General features: G+C 35.3%; 1 protein-coding gene across 1 annotated transcript; it reads left to right on the forward strand.

Annotated features, from left to right (window-relative positions):
* The first annotated feature begins 12,515 nt into the window (after nucleotides 1-12,515).
* LOC131056309 (cytochrome P450 94B3) lies at nucleotides 12,516-14,167 on the forward strand. Its single transcript, XM_057990657.2, has one exon. The coding sequence runs from the start codon at nucleotides 12,549-12,551 to the stop codon at nucleotides 14,019-14,021; it is 1,473 nt and encodes a 490-aa protein (XP_057846640.2). The 5' UTR covers nucleotides 12,516-12,548; the 3' UTR covers nucleotides 14,022-14,167.
* The last annotated feature ends 2,959 nt before the right edge of the window (nucleotides 14,168-17,126 follow it).

Below are 17,126 nucleotides of genomic sequence, written 5' to 3' on the forward strand. Positions count from 1 at the left end.
GGACTCATTTGATTCTATGTTTGTGTATAAAGGCTTCAATGTGTAATGGTGCATTATGTGGCTGACTTATGTAGGCGTCATCGACTTCTGTGAATGTAAGAGAGTGTGGAATGGAAAGGTATCCCACCATGGCTTGAAATTGGTCCACATTTAGATCAGTAGGAATAGAAGTGTCTCTCAAAATTTTGTCAAGGATAACTTTATGTGCAGGGGATATGCGTAAGAGCTCAAGGATGGATATGAGTGCTGGTGTCTTCCCCAACTGTTCTACAAGGTCGTACTCAGGCTTGGTTGATGAGGAAGCGATGTTTTTAGCTGGAGCACCTTGCAAAGTAAATTTACCTCGATGACTTGTAACATTACATTTAGAGGTAGGTTCGGAAGAAGATCCAATGCCTTTTAGGACAATCTTGGGTCTCTGGGTAGAATTCTCAGGGGTTTTGTCCTTGATGATAATGGTAGAGACATAATTGTCCATCGAGAGGTGATTGATAGTTGAAGCATAGTTATAGGATTCTCTGGTATAGTTGGTTTGATCATCTGGGGCTGCAGCTTTCCCCTTGTCATGTTTTGGGAATGGTTCCTTAAACATTTCATGTTCTTGATTGGATGAGTGTCCTTCAATCTCAATGTCACCTCTATCAATGAGATCTTGTTTTATGTTCTTCAGTCGATGACAATTTCCTCTTTTATGACCCTTGCTCTTGTGAAATTCACAATACTCATCATCATTCCACCAATTTGGTTTGACCTTTGGCTCATATGGAGGAAAATCTGGAATTGTGATTACTTTGTTTGCCACTAGCTTCTTGAAAAATGACTCAAGTGGTTCTCCCAATGGGGTGTACTTCCTTCGTGATCTAGAAGTTGTTTGAGTATTCACTTGATTGTTTGTAGAGCTTGATCCTGAAAAAATGATTTTGGGTTGCACTGTATTGGCATCAACAACACCATCATTGATTGTGTTCTTGTTTTTATTCCAAAATTTTGGCTTGTCTTTTTCTTTAAAGTCATCTTTGTTTTCCTTGAATATCTTAATAACTCCTTGTTCAATTAGGACCTTTTCTATCACTAAGCCTTTCTCAATGACGTCCTTGAAGGTGGACAAACAAGCTTTTCTTAAGTCATAACCAATGTCTTTGTTAACATTTTGGGTGAACATCTCCACCATTTGTTTTTGTGGAATTTCACAAGAGCATCTGCTGGCTAGATTCCTCCATCTTTGTAAAAATGATGAAAAAGACTCTCCATCCTTTTGCTTGGTGTTGCACAAAGTAGTGACTGATATGTCTGTCTCTATGTTATATGAGAAATGTTGGATAAATGCCTCTACTAGATCACCCCAAGACTTAATTCCAGGTGGAAGTTGGGAGAACCATTCCATAGCTTGATCTCCTTAACTTTGTGGGAATAATCTCATCAAATATGTCTCTTTTGCTGCTACCTCAATGCAAGCTATGAAAAACTGTCTTATGTGTGCCTTAGGATCCCCTTTTTCTCTATACTTATCAAACTTAGGTGTCACAAAGTGTGTAGGAAATGGAGGCATTGAAATGCTCTTGTCAAATGGATAAGGACATATGTCTCTCGTTGTGTAAGTTGGCTTCAGTGTATTTATGTCCTCCATTTTCTTTTGTAAGTCCCTGATTTGTTGCTCCAAATTGTTCTTAGGTGAAGATTGACTTCTTGGACCATACCCCATGTTTGAGGCACCAATTGGAGGAGGAGCATGTTGCATATATGGATGATATTGATCATACACATGTTAATATGGAGGAGGTCTATAATGATGTTGCGTATATGGACCACTTGGTATAGAGTCATTTTGAGGAATGAAATATCTGCTTTGTCCATGTATACCATACTCTACTGGCATGTCATGAGTTTGTTCTAGTGTGTTGCCCCCAAATTTGTCATGGGGTTTCCTTGTGTCCAAATTTTGAGCATGCCTTTGAATATCCAATTGCTTTGGTGGTTGATCCTTAGCATTGGTATGTGGTTGAGCATATTTCTCTGCATAAGACTTCCATAATGGTCGGTGAAGATGAGTATAATATGCTTGACCATGTGTGTATGGGACCTCTAGTTTTTGAAACAAAGATGAGGGTGATTCAGGTAAAAGATGTGGTCCTCTATCGCCTCCACTATTAGGCCTCCTTTGATCCATGTTGAGGTGAGTTTGTTGCAAAGGTCAATTTTCCATTATTTGAGACATGTCAAAATCATGAGGTATCTTGGCTCCACTTTGTGCCATCACTTGTAGAAAGTATTGTCTATCTCTCCTCATTATTTCTTCAACCAATCGATTAAAATGATGATTCATAATGGTGTCTTCCACTTCTGCTGAATGTATGGAAAAGTTGTCCATATCATCATTGTGTGTATCATTGTTGTTTGTAGTGTCCATGTTCTCAACATTTGGAATGTTTCTATAAGCATCCATGTCAGGTAATGTGGTATGATCAGAATTGAAAAAGACATCATTGTCATACTCATAGGCACTCATGTTTGTGGACTCTTGAGCCTCTTTAGCTTCTCTCCTAGATTTTTGGGAGTGGGTTTCAACCATGAACTAGGTATTGACCAAGATGTTTGAGACTAGATGAAAATGGAAAGAGTATGGAAGACCAAGAGTTGGATGGAATGTAAATGAATATGAGGTTTACTTGCAATGTCCAAAGTGTAAGACCAAGTATGTATGTAGTAGAGTAGGTGTGACTTCCAAAGAGAGGATAGTTTCTCTTGATGAGGTAAGTTGACCTTGACTCTAAGTAAGACCAAATGAGACCCAAAGGTGATAGACCTTGATGAGGGACCACTTAGAAAAATGTTGTTGTATGTAGTGTGTTGACAAAGTATGATGAGGACAAGCAAGTGACCTTTTGACTCAAGTTTAGACAAATGTGAATGTAATGTAAGGTGTAAAGCAATGATGGACTTTGTGAGACCCAAAGATAGGTTGAATGCTTGATGAAACCCTGGAGAAATAACATAGGAAGCCCAAGAATTCTGAAACTGACTGTGTTTGTTTGCTGGACTGTAAATTTTTTTTAATTCTGAACACAGACGTGCCTATATACTTCACAGACGTGATTTCCTGACACAGACGTGGTTCTGTTAAACATAGATGCGAGTCTAAGATTTTGTAAATGTAATGTTGATTCTGAGAACACAAATACATTTTTTCCCTTCACAGATGCGGTTATATGACACAAATGCTATTTTGTCAGACACAGATGCGTTTCTGCAAAATTTGTGCAAATTTCTTTTTTTCAATCTGTGAAGTTGCTTTGTTGTGACCAAATCTGAATGTTTGACTGTTTTTCGTGACAAGAGGACATAGTGTTGATAAAAACTCAATGTTTGCAAGTGTTTAGATTCAAAATGACTCAAAGAAAGTGTGATGTCTGATGTAAAATTGTTTTGCATACACTTGAAGACACAAAAGACACAATGTTTTGAGGTTTGGTCTTGAATGTTTGATTGTTCAAAATAGGTCAAGCACAATTCTTATGGCTGGCCAAGACAATAGTTGTTGATCCCACATGGAGTTTACCCTGAGGCTACGCTATTCAAAGCAGATACTTAGATGCTTGACCCCACTGGCTCCACCCTCGGCACTCACTTCTCGGGGCAGCTAAGCATCAGTCCCCACAAAAACTCCTTGTGGTGAACTTTGTATCTCTACTAAGAACCGTATGTGTGTGGGCCACTACCAGAGGTCCGACCTCCTGCCCCAACAACTAGAAGGATTTGGGCTTCTAAAACAAAAAGGTGCTAGTAAGGGCATCTGCTCATGTGGCCATACATGCGGCACTTTCAGCTCTATAAATACAGAAGGCTCCCAGCCGGTACGGGTTATGCCCTACAAATGATCAAATAAATTTGATCAAACGGGTTTATGGGGAGACATAGTGTCGGTATGAACTAATTAGCACACGTTATTCATAGTTTTCACCATGAATACAGTTATTTATAGTGGTTTGGAAAAAGATGGCTTTTCTTTTGCTACCACTTGGGTCATTCTCTCCTCACTAGTAGTCCTAATGACCACACGGGGAGGCAGGCCCTCTAAAGATTAAACAAAAAGAGCCTATTGCTCAAGACACAAAAGACAATGATTCAATTTTAGTGCACCAATTGAAGTGTTTGCTAGTCTATGAAAACAAGGCACACAATAAAAATCCAGAACCCTTGCCAAGGACCTGCAACAAAGATTTATTAGTAGTTTGGATTGTTTGAAATAATCACCCCTTCCTGCAAGCACACAAGTTAGGTAAATTTTAGATCCAAAAGACTTTGTGAAAATAGGGGCCTTCAACAAAATGATTTTGCTTTCAAGACAAGCTGCACCAATTTCATTAGCTAGATCTGAAAATGTTAGCTCAAAATAAACCAGATCTAAAAAAAATCGAATGACTAAAAACTAAATCAATGAAAACCCCCAAAACGAAATCAGTGCACATAGACACAGTTACCATAAACACAAACGTGGCTTCTAGACGCAGACATGCTTCTATGAAACACAGACGTGAATCCGAAATGCAGACACGGCTTCTGGATGCAGATACGCCTGAAAACCCCACAGACGCGACTAGGGAACACATACGCGATTTCTAGAATCTGCTAAAAAAATAAAAATAAAATACTATCAAGGGTGTGGACGCGATCCTAGATGTCGCAGAGGCAGCAAAAAACCAAAAATGTGATCCGAAAGTACGCAGACGTGAAAATACCAAAATACTGTCGAAAATGTCAGATCTGCAACTTCAAAACACAAAATCTGCAACAAGGATGTTAAATGCAAAAGGGACAAGGGTCCCATCGGGCATGCCAAAATGTATATGGTGAAAATGGATACAACAATGATGAAAGACTAAATGAATTCAACCACAAAACCCTAGCCTAACAACAACAAAGATCCACCATAACATATGAAGATTACCTAAGACAATGCAAATCGAATGAAATCACAAAGATTATACCATCACATGTCCAATAGGGTTTGGATCTCCATTCTTCCTATCTCCATTGATCTTGCTTGATATATTTGCTCTCAGATTTTATGTGCACAAGAGCTCAATAAAAAACAGAAATGTGGTTGCAAGTAGGATCTCATATGAAAAGCGTAGTGTAGTCAAGTGCATAAATCGATTAGCCAGGGTTTGATAATGAAGGAAGCATCTCCTTATATAGAAGACACTATATGAAATGGAGGGATAAGATTGAGAGGTGTAAAAGAGGTCGGCTATGATTAGAGGGTAGGTAAAGAAAATAATAAAATAATAAGAGGGGTAGGCAGTGCAGGAATTAAGAGATGAATGACATGTGTCATAGGTAGAAAAGGCTAATGAATTAATTAAATAAATAAAGATTTATTTAATTAATAGAGGAAGTGGGATCAATTAAATAAATAAGATATTTATTTAATTTTAGGAAAAAGGATAATTTAAATAAATAAATAAATTTATTTAAATGAGAAATAAGGCTAGAAGAGGATAAATGAATTAATTAAATAAATAATGATTTATTCAATTAATAGAAGAATTAGGCTAAAACAATACAATATCAATATGAGGAGATGAAATACAAGGCTCAAGAACGGGGTCACATGTGAGAATCCCCATGTTCAAGTGCCCAAAGTTCTCCTCAAAATATGAACCATCACAAGAAGTGTGATCATCATGTGTAGAATCATCAAATGTGAAATCATCATCATCAACAAAATCTGAAAGGAGTATAACCGAGATGTATGATCAACCACCCAAGTCACAATGATAGCTCTAGTCTCCAAGTCTCTAATGAAAACTGACTCAGGTGTGAACTCCACAACTCTCTTAGTTGCGCCATGTGTGATTTGATAGATAGAAAGGAGATTGTTTGTCAAGTGGGGTACACACAACACATCATTGAAGGAGTTATCCCCAATGTCAATAGATCTTTTCCCAATCACATCCATGTATGTATGATTTCCCATCAAAATCTACGGCATGGTGCAAGGCTCAAATGTAGAGAACATAGAGTGTGAAGATGCCATATGATGAGAAGCCCCTGAATCTAGAAGCCATCTCTCTGAATCATGACTGATAGTAGCACATAGAGCTTTTCCTTTTCTTGTCTCAAAAGAGTGAGTCTTCCCACTTGTAGAAGCCATGAATGCTTTCCCTTTTCCTTTTGAATGTGAGGAAGTGGAAGTTGATGAATCATCCTTCTTGTAGACATTAGGCAAATCAATGTTATGCTTTTTGAGGATATGTGTGAGCTCATCAATCTTCTTAGAATGGCAACGACACTCCTCATGACCAACCTTTTTACAATAGGCACAAGTAGGTCTCTCCCTCTTTGGTGAATTATCCCTCTTGGAAGAGGATGTATCTCCTTGTTGTGGAGAGGATGATGCTTTGTCCTTAGGCTTTGATTGTCATTTCTTCTTGTTTGATTTGTCCTTTCCTTGATTTCCTTTGTTCCCTTGATTTGCCACTAATGCTTGAGACTTAGAAGCCTTTAGAATGCCCATGCTTATCAACTTAGTTTGTTCCATCATCAACATTTCATTGAAAGCATCAAAAGTAGGCATTGTGTAGCTTGAACCCATTGTCATCCTATGGGTTTGGAAACTAGAAACAAATGTTGCATATTCTTGTGGAAGCTTACCTATCAAGTTGAATATCAATTGAGTATCCTTCTTATCAATGCCACAATCTTTGAGTTGTGCCCTCAACTCATTTTCCTTAGTGACATAATCTTGTATAGTATCAAAGTTCTTGGGATCTAACATGGTGAGATCACTATCAATCTGATATCCCCTAATCTCATCAACTTGACCATACAAGTCTTGAAACTTTTGCCAAGCATCCTTGATTAGAGTACACTTCTCAATATGAAAAATGAGATCCTTTGATACATACTTTATTAAAGTACCAATTGCCATGATATTTTTAGTGAGCCAATCCAAGTGACCAACTGGATCAACCTTAGGATCAGTGGGAGCAACAATAGTTCCATCAATGTAATGAGTTAGTCCTTTTTCCATAAGTTTACTCCATGCATCAATTTTCCAAGTAGCATAATTATGAGGAGTTAAGAGAGGAAACTTAGAAGAACCCATAGCAGCAAAAAGGAAGGAACACAAGAGCACAAAAGCACAAGAGACACCCCCTAAATGCACTCAATCAAAGTACCCCCCCAAAAATGATGATTTTGGCACTTTATATGTAGTGCGTGTACAATAGGCCACTTGCAAAAAATGGCAAGGTGGACTTTTGATTTTGTTTTACAACTACCCCAATAGGCTGAGAACTTCAAAGCAAAATATCAAAAAGATAGATCTATGCAATACAAATGCCAAATTGGCCAAATAAGACCATATGATGAAAGTACAATTTCTACCCATAATTTCTACAAAATGATAGCATATTCTGAGAGTAGACAAAAAATAATGCACTTTCAAAAAAAACGGCACCTGAAAAGGAGTTCGTATGAGCCCGAACGGAGACCTAGAAGTTGCAGAAATGGGGACTGGACAGGTACAATCACCAAAAACTAAGAATTCTAAAAAATCTGTCCATCAAAATTAGACTTTTACCATGTGAAAGTACACAAAATTCTAGCCCATTTTTAAAAAAATTGCACCAAAAAAGGAGCAAAAATGAGCAAGATATGGCCATTTAAAGTTGAACTGCAAAATCAAAAAGCTCAATGAAAGGGGCCTGCAAAATTTTTGAAAAAATGACGACGTCAGTAGACACAAAAGACAATGATTCAATTTTAGTGCACCAATGGAAGTGTTTGCTAGTCTATGAAAACAAGGCACACAATAAAAATCCAAAACCCTAGCCAAGGACCTGCAACAAAGAGTTGTTAGTAGTTTGGGTTGTTTGAAATAATCACCCCTTCCTGCAAACACACAAGTTAGGTAAATTTTAAAACCCAAAAGACTTTGTGAAAATAGGGGCCTTCAACCAAACGATTTAGCTTCCAAGGCAAGCTGCACTAATGTTAGCTAGATCTGAAAGTGTTAGTCCAAAAATAAACCAGATCTGAAACCCTAAATGCAAAAATCCGAAAACTGAATCACTAAAATTTCAAAATTTTGGAATGGTAAATACACAGACGTCGTTACCCTCAACACAGACACATCTGGAGCACACAGACGCGATTTTGTGATTCACAGACGCGCTTAAAAGTCACAGACGCTCCTTTTAGACATAGACGCGGGTAGAAATAACACAGACGCGTTTCTAGAACACAGACGCGCCTCCCTGGAACCTGCAAAATGAAATATTGACAAAACACAGACGCGGATTCCGTTGTCGCAGACGTGCCTAAAAATCAAAAACGCGTTCCGAAAGTGCGCAGACGTGAAAATACCAAAAATGTCGCCGAAAATGTCCGATCTGCAACTTCAAAAACACAAGATCTGCAACAAGGAGGTTAAATGCAAAGGGACAAGTGTCCCACCGGGCGTGCCAAAATGTGTATGGTGAAAATGGATAACAATAATAACAATATTGAAAGGCTAAATGAATTCAACCATCAAACCCTAGCCTAACAATCAACAAAGATCCACCATAACATATGAAGATTACCTAAGACAATGCAAATCACATGAAACCACAAAGATTATACCATCACATGTCCAATAGGGTTTTGATCTCCATTCTTCCTATCTCCATTGATCTTGCTTGATATATTTGCTCTCAGATTTTATATGCACAAGAGCTCAACAAAGAACGGAATGTGGTTGCAAGTAGGATTGTAATGTAGTCAAGTCCTCCAAATTGTCGATTAGGATGAGTGATTAGAATGATTCATTAGGGTTTGATAATGAGGGAAGCATATCCTTATATAGAAGACACAATATGAAATGAAGGGATAAGATTGAGAGGTATAAAAAAGGAGGTCGGTTAAGATTAGAGGGTAGGTAGAAGAAATAGTAAAATAATGAAAGGGGTAGGTAGTGTAGGAATTAAGAGATGAATGACATGTGTCATGTGTAGAAAAAGCTAATGAATTAATTAAATAAATAAAGATTTATTTAATAAATAGAAGAAGTGGGATAATTAAATAAATAAAAATATTTATTTAATTTAGGAAAAGGATAATTTAAATAAATAAATGTATTTATTTAAATGAGAAATAAGGCTAGAAGAGGATAAATGAATTAATTAAATAAATAAAGATTTATTTAATTAATAGAAGAATTAGGCTTAGATAATTAAATAAATAAATATTTATTTAATTAGACTGGACAATTTTAGGTGTCTACACCCTTAATCGGGTAAACTTTAACAAGCTTGGTGTTTTCAAAATCCTCTAACCAGGTGATCCATTAGATTGGATTTCAAATCCTCTATTGAGGTTACTCCTAACAGGGTATTGCCTTTAACAGGGTATTGTAGTCAATCCCTTAACCGGGTGGTCCTTAATCGGATTTGTTCCTAACAAGACATTTTTGTAAAGCTTTAACAGGCTTGGCTCCTAACAGGGCGAACTTCAAAAGAGTTCAAAATACTTGTGGGTATTTATCCCCACCGTGGTTTTTCCCATTTGGGTTTCCACGTCAAAAATCGTTGTGTCAAGTGGTGAATGATTTTTGTGGTTATGTTTTGATTTGGTTAATTTGTTTAACCGGTAAAGCCACTTAGATGTGTTAAGATGTCCGGAAGTGATTTGAAATGTGCTTTTAGTAATGTTAGTAAAGTGGTTTGATGTTTTGGTTAAATGGTTTGAGAGTTTCAGATCTGTAACATTGTTATATTGGTATGCTAGTCAACCGGTAAACTTGGCAGTGCAGTTGCAGTTTATTGTTTAGTGTTGAACTAGTTAGTTCAATGATTGATTTATGAGTTGGGTTTTGAGTTTGGTGAAAGTTTAGTTTGTTTTCTATCTACTGATTCACCCCCCCCCCCCCCCCCCACCTCTCAGTAGTTGATTGGATCATTATTGATTCATCATAGCATCATATCATATTAGACATCCCAATCATAACACATAATTAAGTAAGCTCACTAAAAGAATTAAAATATAAAACTTAGTTGGTGACATTACATAATGAACTTGGAGCAAATATATAATTTATGCAAGCATTAAGAAGGAAGACATTGAAAGGCAAGAACAAGTAGGTCATACATGTATAAGATGTGTATTCAGAGTCTACACATTTTAAACTAAAAATATGAATATGAGATTAGACATCACACTCATGATACATATTTAAATAAGTTATTCACTAAAATAGTTGAAATTTCAAACGCGTAAAATGCAAGAACTTGACAAATATTCCATAGAATTTGAAACATCACACATTTAAACTCAAAATAAATATGAAAAATATTACATTTTTCCATTGACATTATGTACCATATATATTTTTTAACCTCGTATATAGTTCCCAAAATAAAGAATACTCCCACTAAGAAAGAAAGAAAGAAAGGGCCATAGCTAAACTGGCTCCAAAACTGCACATCAATAACACAAAATTTTTCAAAAATTATAGATCGTTGATCATGATCAACAGAATTAGCTACGACTTTGATTTTTTGAAAATGTCAATAACATGAGTTTTATAACCCCCTTTTGAAGCCAGTCTAGCCGCGTCTGAAAGGAAACCTCCCCCGCCCCCCCCCCCCCCTCTCCCTCTCTCTATATATCCTAAAATAAAGAATACTCCCACTAAGAAAGAAAGACTAAATACATTACATAATGAACTTGTAGCAAAAATATAATTTATGCAAACATTAAGAAGGAAGTCATTAAGAGGCAAGAACAAGAAGGCAATACATGTATAAGACAAGTGTATTTGGATTTTACACATTTGAAATTAGAAGTATGAATATCATATCAGACATCCCACTCATTAAACATAATTAGATAAACTATTCACTAAAGAAACTAAAATTTCAAACATGTAAAATGTGAGAACTTGACATACATTCCATAAAATTTTAAACATGGCACATTTTAAAATCAAAATAAATATGAAAAAACATTACATTTTTCCATTGACATTAGTTACCATATATAATTCTTATGACACATTATTAAATAAGCTATTCACTAAAATAACTAAAATCTCAAACATGTAAAATACAAAAACTTGACATATATTCTATTAACTTTTAAACATTATACACATTAAACTTAAAATAAATATGAAAAAAAATTACATTTTTCTATTGACATTATTTACCACATGTATTTTTTAACTTCATATATATATATATATAACCCATGTAAAAGGAATATTCCCTCACATTATTTACCATAAGTATTTTTTAACCTCATTTGTCCCAAAATGAGAAATATTCCCACTAAAAAAAAGAAAAGTAAAAGAAAGGAAAGAAAATGATCTTTTATAGTCCACGATGCCAGCAATTTGTGAGATGCAGCTATTCTATTCTGGCTCCAAAACCGGAGTACGGAGTCAATAACATGAAGGTTAACACACGTTACACACCGTTGATTTTGCAAACAACGGCTACGATTTTTTTAACTTGTCAATAACACGGTGTACAAAATGACGGTTTTGGAACCAGAATAATTGCATCCCAATTTGTAGATGAGTTAGAACAATATGAAACTACTTATACTTCTTGAAGAAGACATCTAACTGTTCTAGAAACAAGACCCCCATGAGCTAATTATTGTGGACCGTAAGAAACATTGTTATGGTAGTTTTTATGGAAACAACTCTGAAAGGAGGTGCATTACCTTACTCCACCGACCACCAACCCAATTATTTTATGGGCCGCAAATATTTACTAAGCATCCAATCCATGTTTTGACTTGGATATCACGGGTTTCTTTTTTTTGTCCCATTTGGTCGTGTAGCATGGGAATCTGTGCTGCCCATGCAACTCTCAAACACCCGACGACATTTCCTTCTATTATAATAATTTGTCCAGACAAAAGTATATGATTTTTAAGTATATGTCAACAAATAAATTGGGGAGGAATTGAATAAAAAAGGAAAAACAGAAACTCGTGAGCATCAAAATAGTCGAAGAAATATTCTGGTAAAATATTCATCAACCGACGCGCAAAGCAAGCTGTATTGTAGTGTATTGTATATACAGTTGGATTAACCGACTTGTATTTAGCACACATGATTGAATTCCCCTCTGACATAATACAAATTCTGAAACAAAGTGTTTAGTTTGTTCCATTAAATTCCATTATAAAATAGATTTTGGAGGGCCAAGAGTAGGTCGGTTGTTACAAGGAATAGAAAAGAGGATTGTAAGGCTCAGCATACGCGTCATCCATAGAAAAGCAGTGGAGATGCTGATTCACGCCTCACCATGACACGGATCTCATTAATTTAATGCATATCCACTACACCAGCAAGCACGCGCACAAAAGATTTCTGCTCCACCAATTTAACATTATGCATTAATCAGACATGTGATCAAATTACATGGGTATCAAACAAGTCGGTGACAAAATCATGAGGAATTGTACTGTTATATATACATGACGACTGCTAATCCTCTTATCACATTCGACTGGTGCAGATAAGAAGCCATTTAATTTCCTGCAACAAATCTATGGCTGTTCTTATAGTTTTGGGCTTGGTGGTGTTCATATGTGCTGGAGTTTTGTCACTGAAGCGCCGCAAGTCGTTTGTTTCTTATGGACCCAGATCTTATCCTTTTATTGGGTGCATGGTTTCCTTCTGGAAGAATCAGAGCAGGCTGTGTGAATGGTATACAGAGCTGCTGAGAGATTCCCCCTCGCAGACCATGACAGTTGAGCGGTTGGGCGCCATTACAACCGTTGTGACGGCTAATCCAGAGAACGTGGAACACATTCTGAAGACCCGATTTGAGAATTATCCCAAAGGTCGGATCTTTAACGAAATTCTGCACGACCTGCTGGGCAACGGCATCTTCAACGCAGACGGAGAGTCATGGAGAACACAGAGAAAGATTGCGAGCTACGAATTCAACACGAAATCGCTGCGCAATTTCATTGTCGATTGCGTGCAGGCAGAGACCACGGAGCGTTTTCTGCCTCTGCTCGACCAGGCTTCTCAAAGTGGGAATTTTCTTGATTTCCAAGACGTTCTGCGGCGATTCTCCTTCGACAACATCTGCAAAGTGGCGTTCGGAATGGACCCAAAGTGTCTCGACCTCAGCCTTCCGCAGTCTGAGTTTGCAGACGCCATGGACGTCGCAAGCTACCTGAGTTCTAAAAGAGCTCGATCTGTGATAAGCCTGGAGTGGAAACTCAAGCGGGCTTTGAACGTCGGCTCCGAAAAGACTCTCGCCCAAGCAGTCCGTGTTGTTCAGGAGTTTGCCAGAGACATTATTCACAGGAGAAGTGCGGAAGTCGATCTCAAACCAGACCTGCTCTCGAGATTCCTGCAACTCACTCGAGGCAGATTTGGCGAGGACTCTTTACGAGATATTGTGGTGAGTTTCGTGTTGGCAGGAAGAGACACCACGGCTTCTGCATTGACATGGTTCTTCTGGCTCCTTTCTTCCCATCCCGAGATCGAAGAACGCATTTTTAACGAAGTGACTAAGATAAAGGCCCTGTCATATGAGGAGATCAAAGGGATGGAGTATCTTCATGCAGCGATTTGCGAGTCAATGAGATTATATCCTCCTGTTCGCTACGACTCAAAACAGGCTCTGCAAGACGACTATCTTCCAGACGGCACATTTGTGAAAAAGGGCAGCTGGGTAACTTATCATCCCTACGCCATGGGGAGGATGGAGAGCATTTGGGGTGCAGATTGCATGGAGTTTAAACCAGAGAGATGGTTTAAAGACGGCGTTTTTCTTCCGCAGAACCCATTTAAGTATGCCGTCTTTCAGGCTGGTGCGCGCATGTGTTTGGGCAAAGATATGGCGTTTATTCAGATGAAGTATATTGCGGCTTCTGTGATTCGTGGGTTTCGTTTAAGAGTTGATCCACAGCATGAGGCGCACTTCGTTCCAAGTTTAACTGCAACTATGAAGAATGGGCTGCCAGTTGTTGTGGAGAAGCGAGCCTCACGATTGCCTGCTTCGTGACGTCAGCCCTGTCTTAGAATTAATTATCTTCATTCCTTCTCAGTACCACTTGAAATTTACAGTGTATAATATATATAACCATGTATTATGAAAGTTCATACCTGTGTAACATATATATATATATATATATATATAGAGGTACGTAGCCATGTATTTTTTTGAAAATTCATACCTGTGAAATATGTAGACTATTTGTATGCAACAGATTTATGTATGAATAAAAAATATCTAGCAAATTTCAAATCATGAGTCAAAGTTTATTTCTTTTGTTAATTGTGTCATTTGGAATCAGGCATCTACAAACGATATCAAGGACTCTATAAATAACTACAAGAGAATAAATATAAATGTACTAATTTATATATATATTTTTAAATTATTAATCATAAATAAGAGGACTAATAATAATAATCTACATTTTATTTTTTGAATGAATTTTAAGAGGTAATTAGTAGAAGTTCAACTAAAAATGAATATATATCATCGAAATCATGCACACATCTAATAATTGTAAGAATATTAAGAAATTAACATAATACATCATTATTAAATAATTGAAATAGTATAGAAAAATGAATGAATTGTTTTATATAAATAAGCATAATTAAAATATAAATATAAAAAATATTTTTTAAATAAAAAATCTATAAATCATTATATATTTTTAAATAAACAATCTATTAATAATTATATAAAGATAATATGCACATGTTAAAAGAACATAAAAGATTTTCTTTCATATGAATAAATTTAGAATATGAAAATTTGATGGAATTTACTCTTCTAAAAAATGAGAGGTTTACAATTTAAAACTCATTAAACATTATAATTTTTATATAATAATAATAATAATCTAGGGTTCCTTCTATAATGTGTTGGTTAAGTGGTGATGTTGTTGTTGTGAACACCAACATTCAAGTACTGTTGGATTCACGTAGTATCAAGGGATAAGGGACATGTTGTGCAAGTTTCACGGTTTACCTAACATTTAAAAAAAAAAAATTAGAATTCAATTTTTTTAGAATGAATCTTGGAAGATAATTGGTTAAGAAAAAAATAACTATCTTCCAACACATGATATATATTTGAATCTTTACCATCTTAGATTCCAATCAATGGTGAAAGAAGTTGAATCCTTTTAGAAGTTTGTTACTATTTTTTTATTATTGTATCGAATGATTACTCTTAGCTTTTTTTTCAAGCAATTGATTTTCCTTCAAATGTGATGGACCCAGTAACCATAATTTTATTAGATTATATATATATATATATAAATGGTTGTCATTCACAAGGATGAGTATTCCAAGATTAACCAAAATTAAGATCTCTTCTACAACTATTCCAAAAATTATGCATACATATATAACTTAAAATAAACATAATTAAAATATAAAGAAAAATATTTTTAAAATAAAATATATACTAATCATTATATATGAAAGATGTCTATACTTACATTCAAAGAGATAATATAGCCTTTCTTTATTGTTACTAATTTTGAATGTGAAAATTTCATGAAATACATTTTTCTAAAAATTTGGTAAGGTTTATGTAGTTTAGAACTCATTAAAATATAATATTACTATTAGATTATTAATCTTCTTCTATATTTATAAATAGTACAACTTCCTCATATACTGGGGTTTTATAATTTTCTAGGGTGTGATTTGACCAAAATGAAGAAAAGACACAATCTATGAAAAAAAAATAGGGGGAAATCCAAGCCGAATAGTACTAAACACTTCTTATATTTCCATTGAGAATGGAAAAATAATTAAATAAAAAAAATAGAGAAATAATCTTAAGACTCGTTCTTTCAATTATACTCCTTAAGTCTAGTACTTCATTAATTATAAAGAGAGACATATACATTATAGTTAGAAGAGACTAAAAAATGAGTCAAATAAACATAAGAATAAAATTTCAAGAAATATTACACATAACAAAAAGTATGAATGAAATCCATATTTCCTTTGAGAATAAGAATAGAAATATTTCTAATATGCCTACCAAAATGGTGTTTCTTGCTTCTTTTCTTAAAAGAGAGTCCCCCATTTTATTAAATTTTGATTCATGCTCAAACATTATTTTGAAACTCCTATTTTGAATAGAGCATTTTTAAATTATATGACAAAAACATCCATTTTATTTTGCTCCAATGGAGGCTCATAACTTGTTCTATACCATGTAACTACGACAATAACTAGGGTAATAGGTATTGGCGTTACCCTCACCAAATGGATTAATTTAATAATTTCTAAATCTCTTTCAACAAATCTATTTTATGTAAAACTTGCAATTTATTTTTGCTACTAGATGATGATCTCTCTCTCTCTCTCTCTCTCTCTCTCTCTCTCTCTCTCTCTCTCTCTCTCTCACACACACACACACACACATCATATTCAACATACATGTTGATTAGATCATCTCTACCAATAATATTTGGTAAATGTCCCCTTCTATTATGTTGTGATGGAATTTCATGTATGCAATTCCAAAGCTCTCATTTTCTCATGGGTAGGGGTGGAGAATTTAATAGTAAAGGTCATAGAATTTGGACTTATACCTACTTGTTGCAATCACTTGAAATTTTCTAATGCCATTTCAACAAAATCAAATTATATGGATATATTGTAATCATGATACACCTAGTTAATTCTTCCACTCAAACATACATATTAGAGTAGCTATGAACTAAACATCTATAAAAAAAATTCCCTTCTATTATGCTTTGATACATGACCATCAACTATTTTAGAGCTTCCATTCGAGCATATATGCAAGTGTATGACATTAATAAAGGGTTTGTGACCCTAAAAGTCTTGAAGAAAAACTGAAAAAAAAAAGGTAAAATTTATTAAATAAAGTGTGGGGTCTTGTGTAACTTCAATTTCAGCGTTTTATCAGCAACTAAATTATAGTGTTTACTTTATACAAAATTATATTCAAATAAAAATTAAAAACATAAAATAAACAAAAGAATATACATTTTATTAGTTTACATCATTTCAAAATTTAAACATATATTTCACTTTCTATTGATTCTAATTTAAAATTTTGAATCAGCATTGGTCATTTCATTTATAAAAGTGACACAACTTTGTA

The sequence above is a fragment of the Cryptomeria japonica genome, chromosome 3 (genome assembly GCF_030272615.1).
Source record: "Cryptomeria japonica chromosome 3, Sugi_1.0, whole genome shotgun sequence".
Lineage (NCBI taxonomy): Eukaryota > Viridiplantae > Streptophyta > Pinopsida > Cupressales > Cupressaceae > Cryptomeria > Cryptomeria japonica.

Bases quoted from the DNA above. Each gene is read 5' to 3' on its own strand.
- LOC131056309 (XM_057990657.2), top strand. From the start codon at position 12,549: ATGGCTGTTCTTATAGTTTTGGGCTTGGTGGTGTTCATATGTGCTGGA.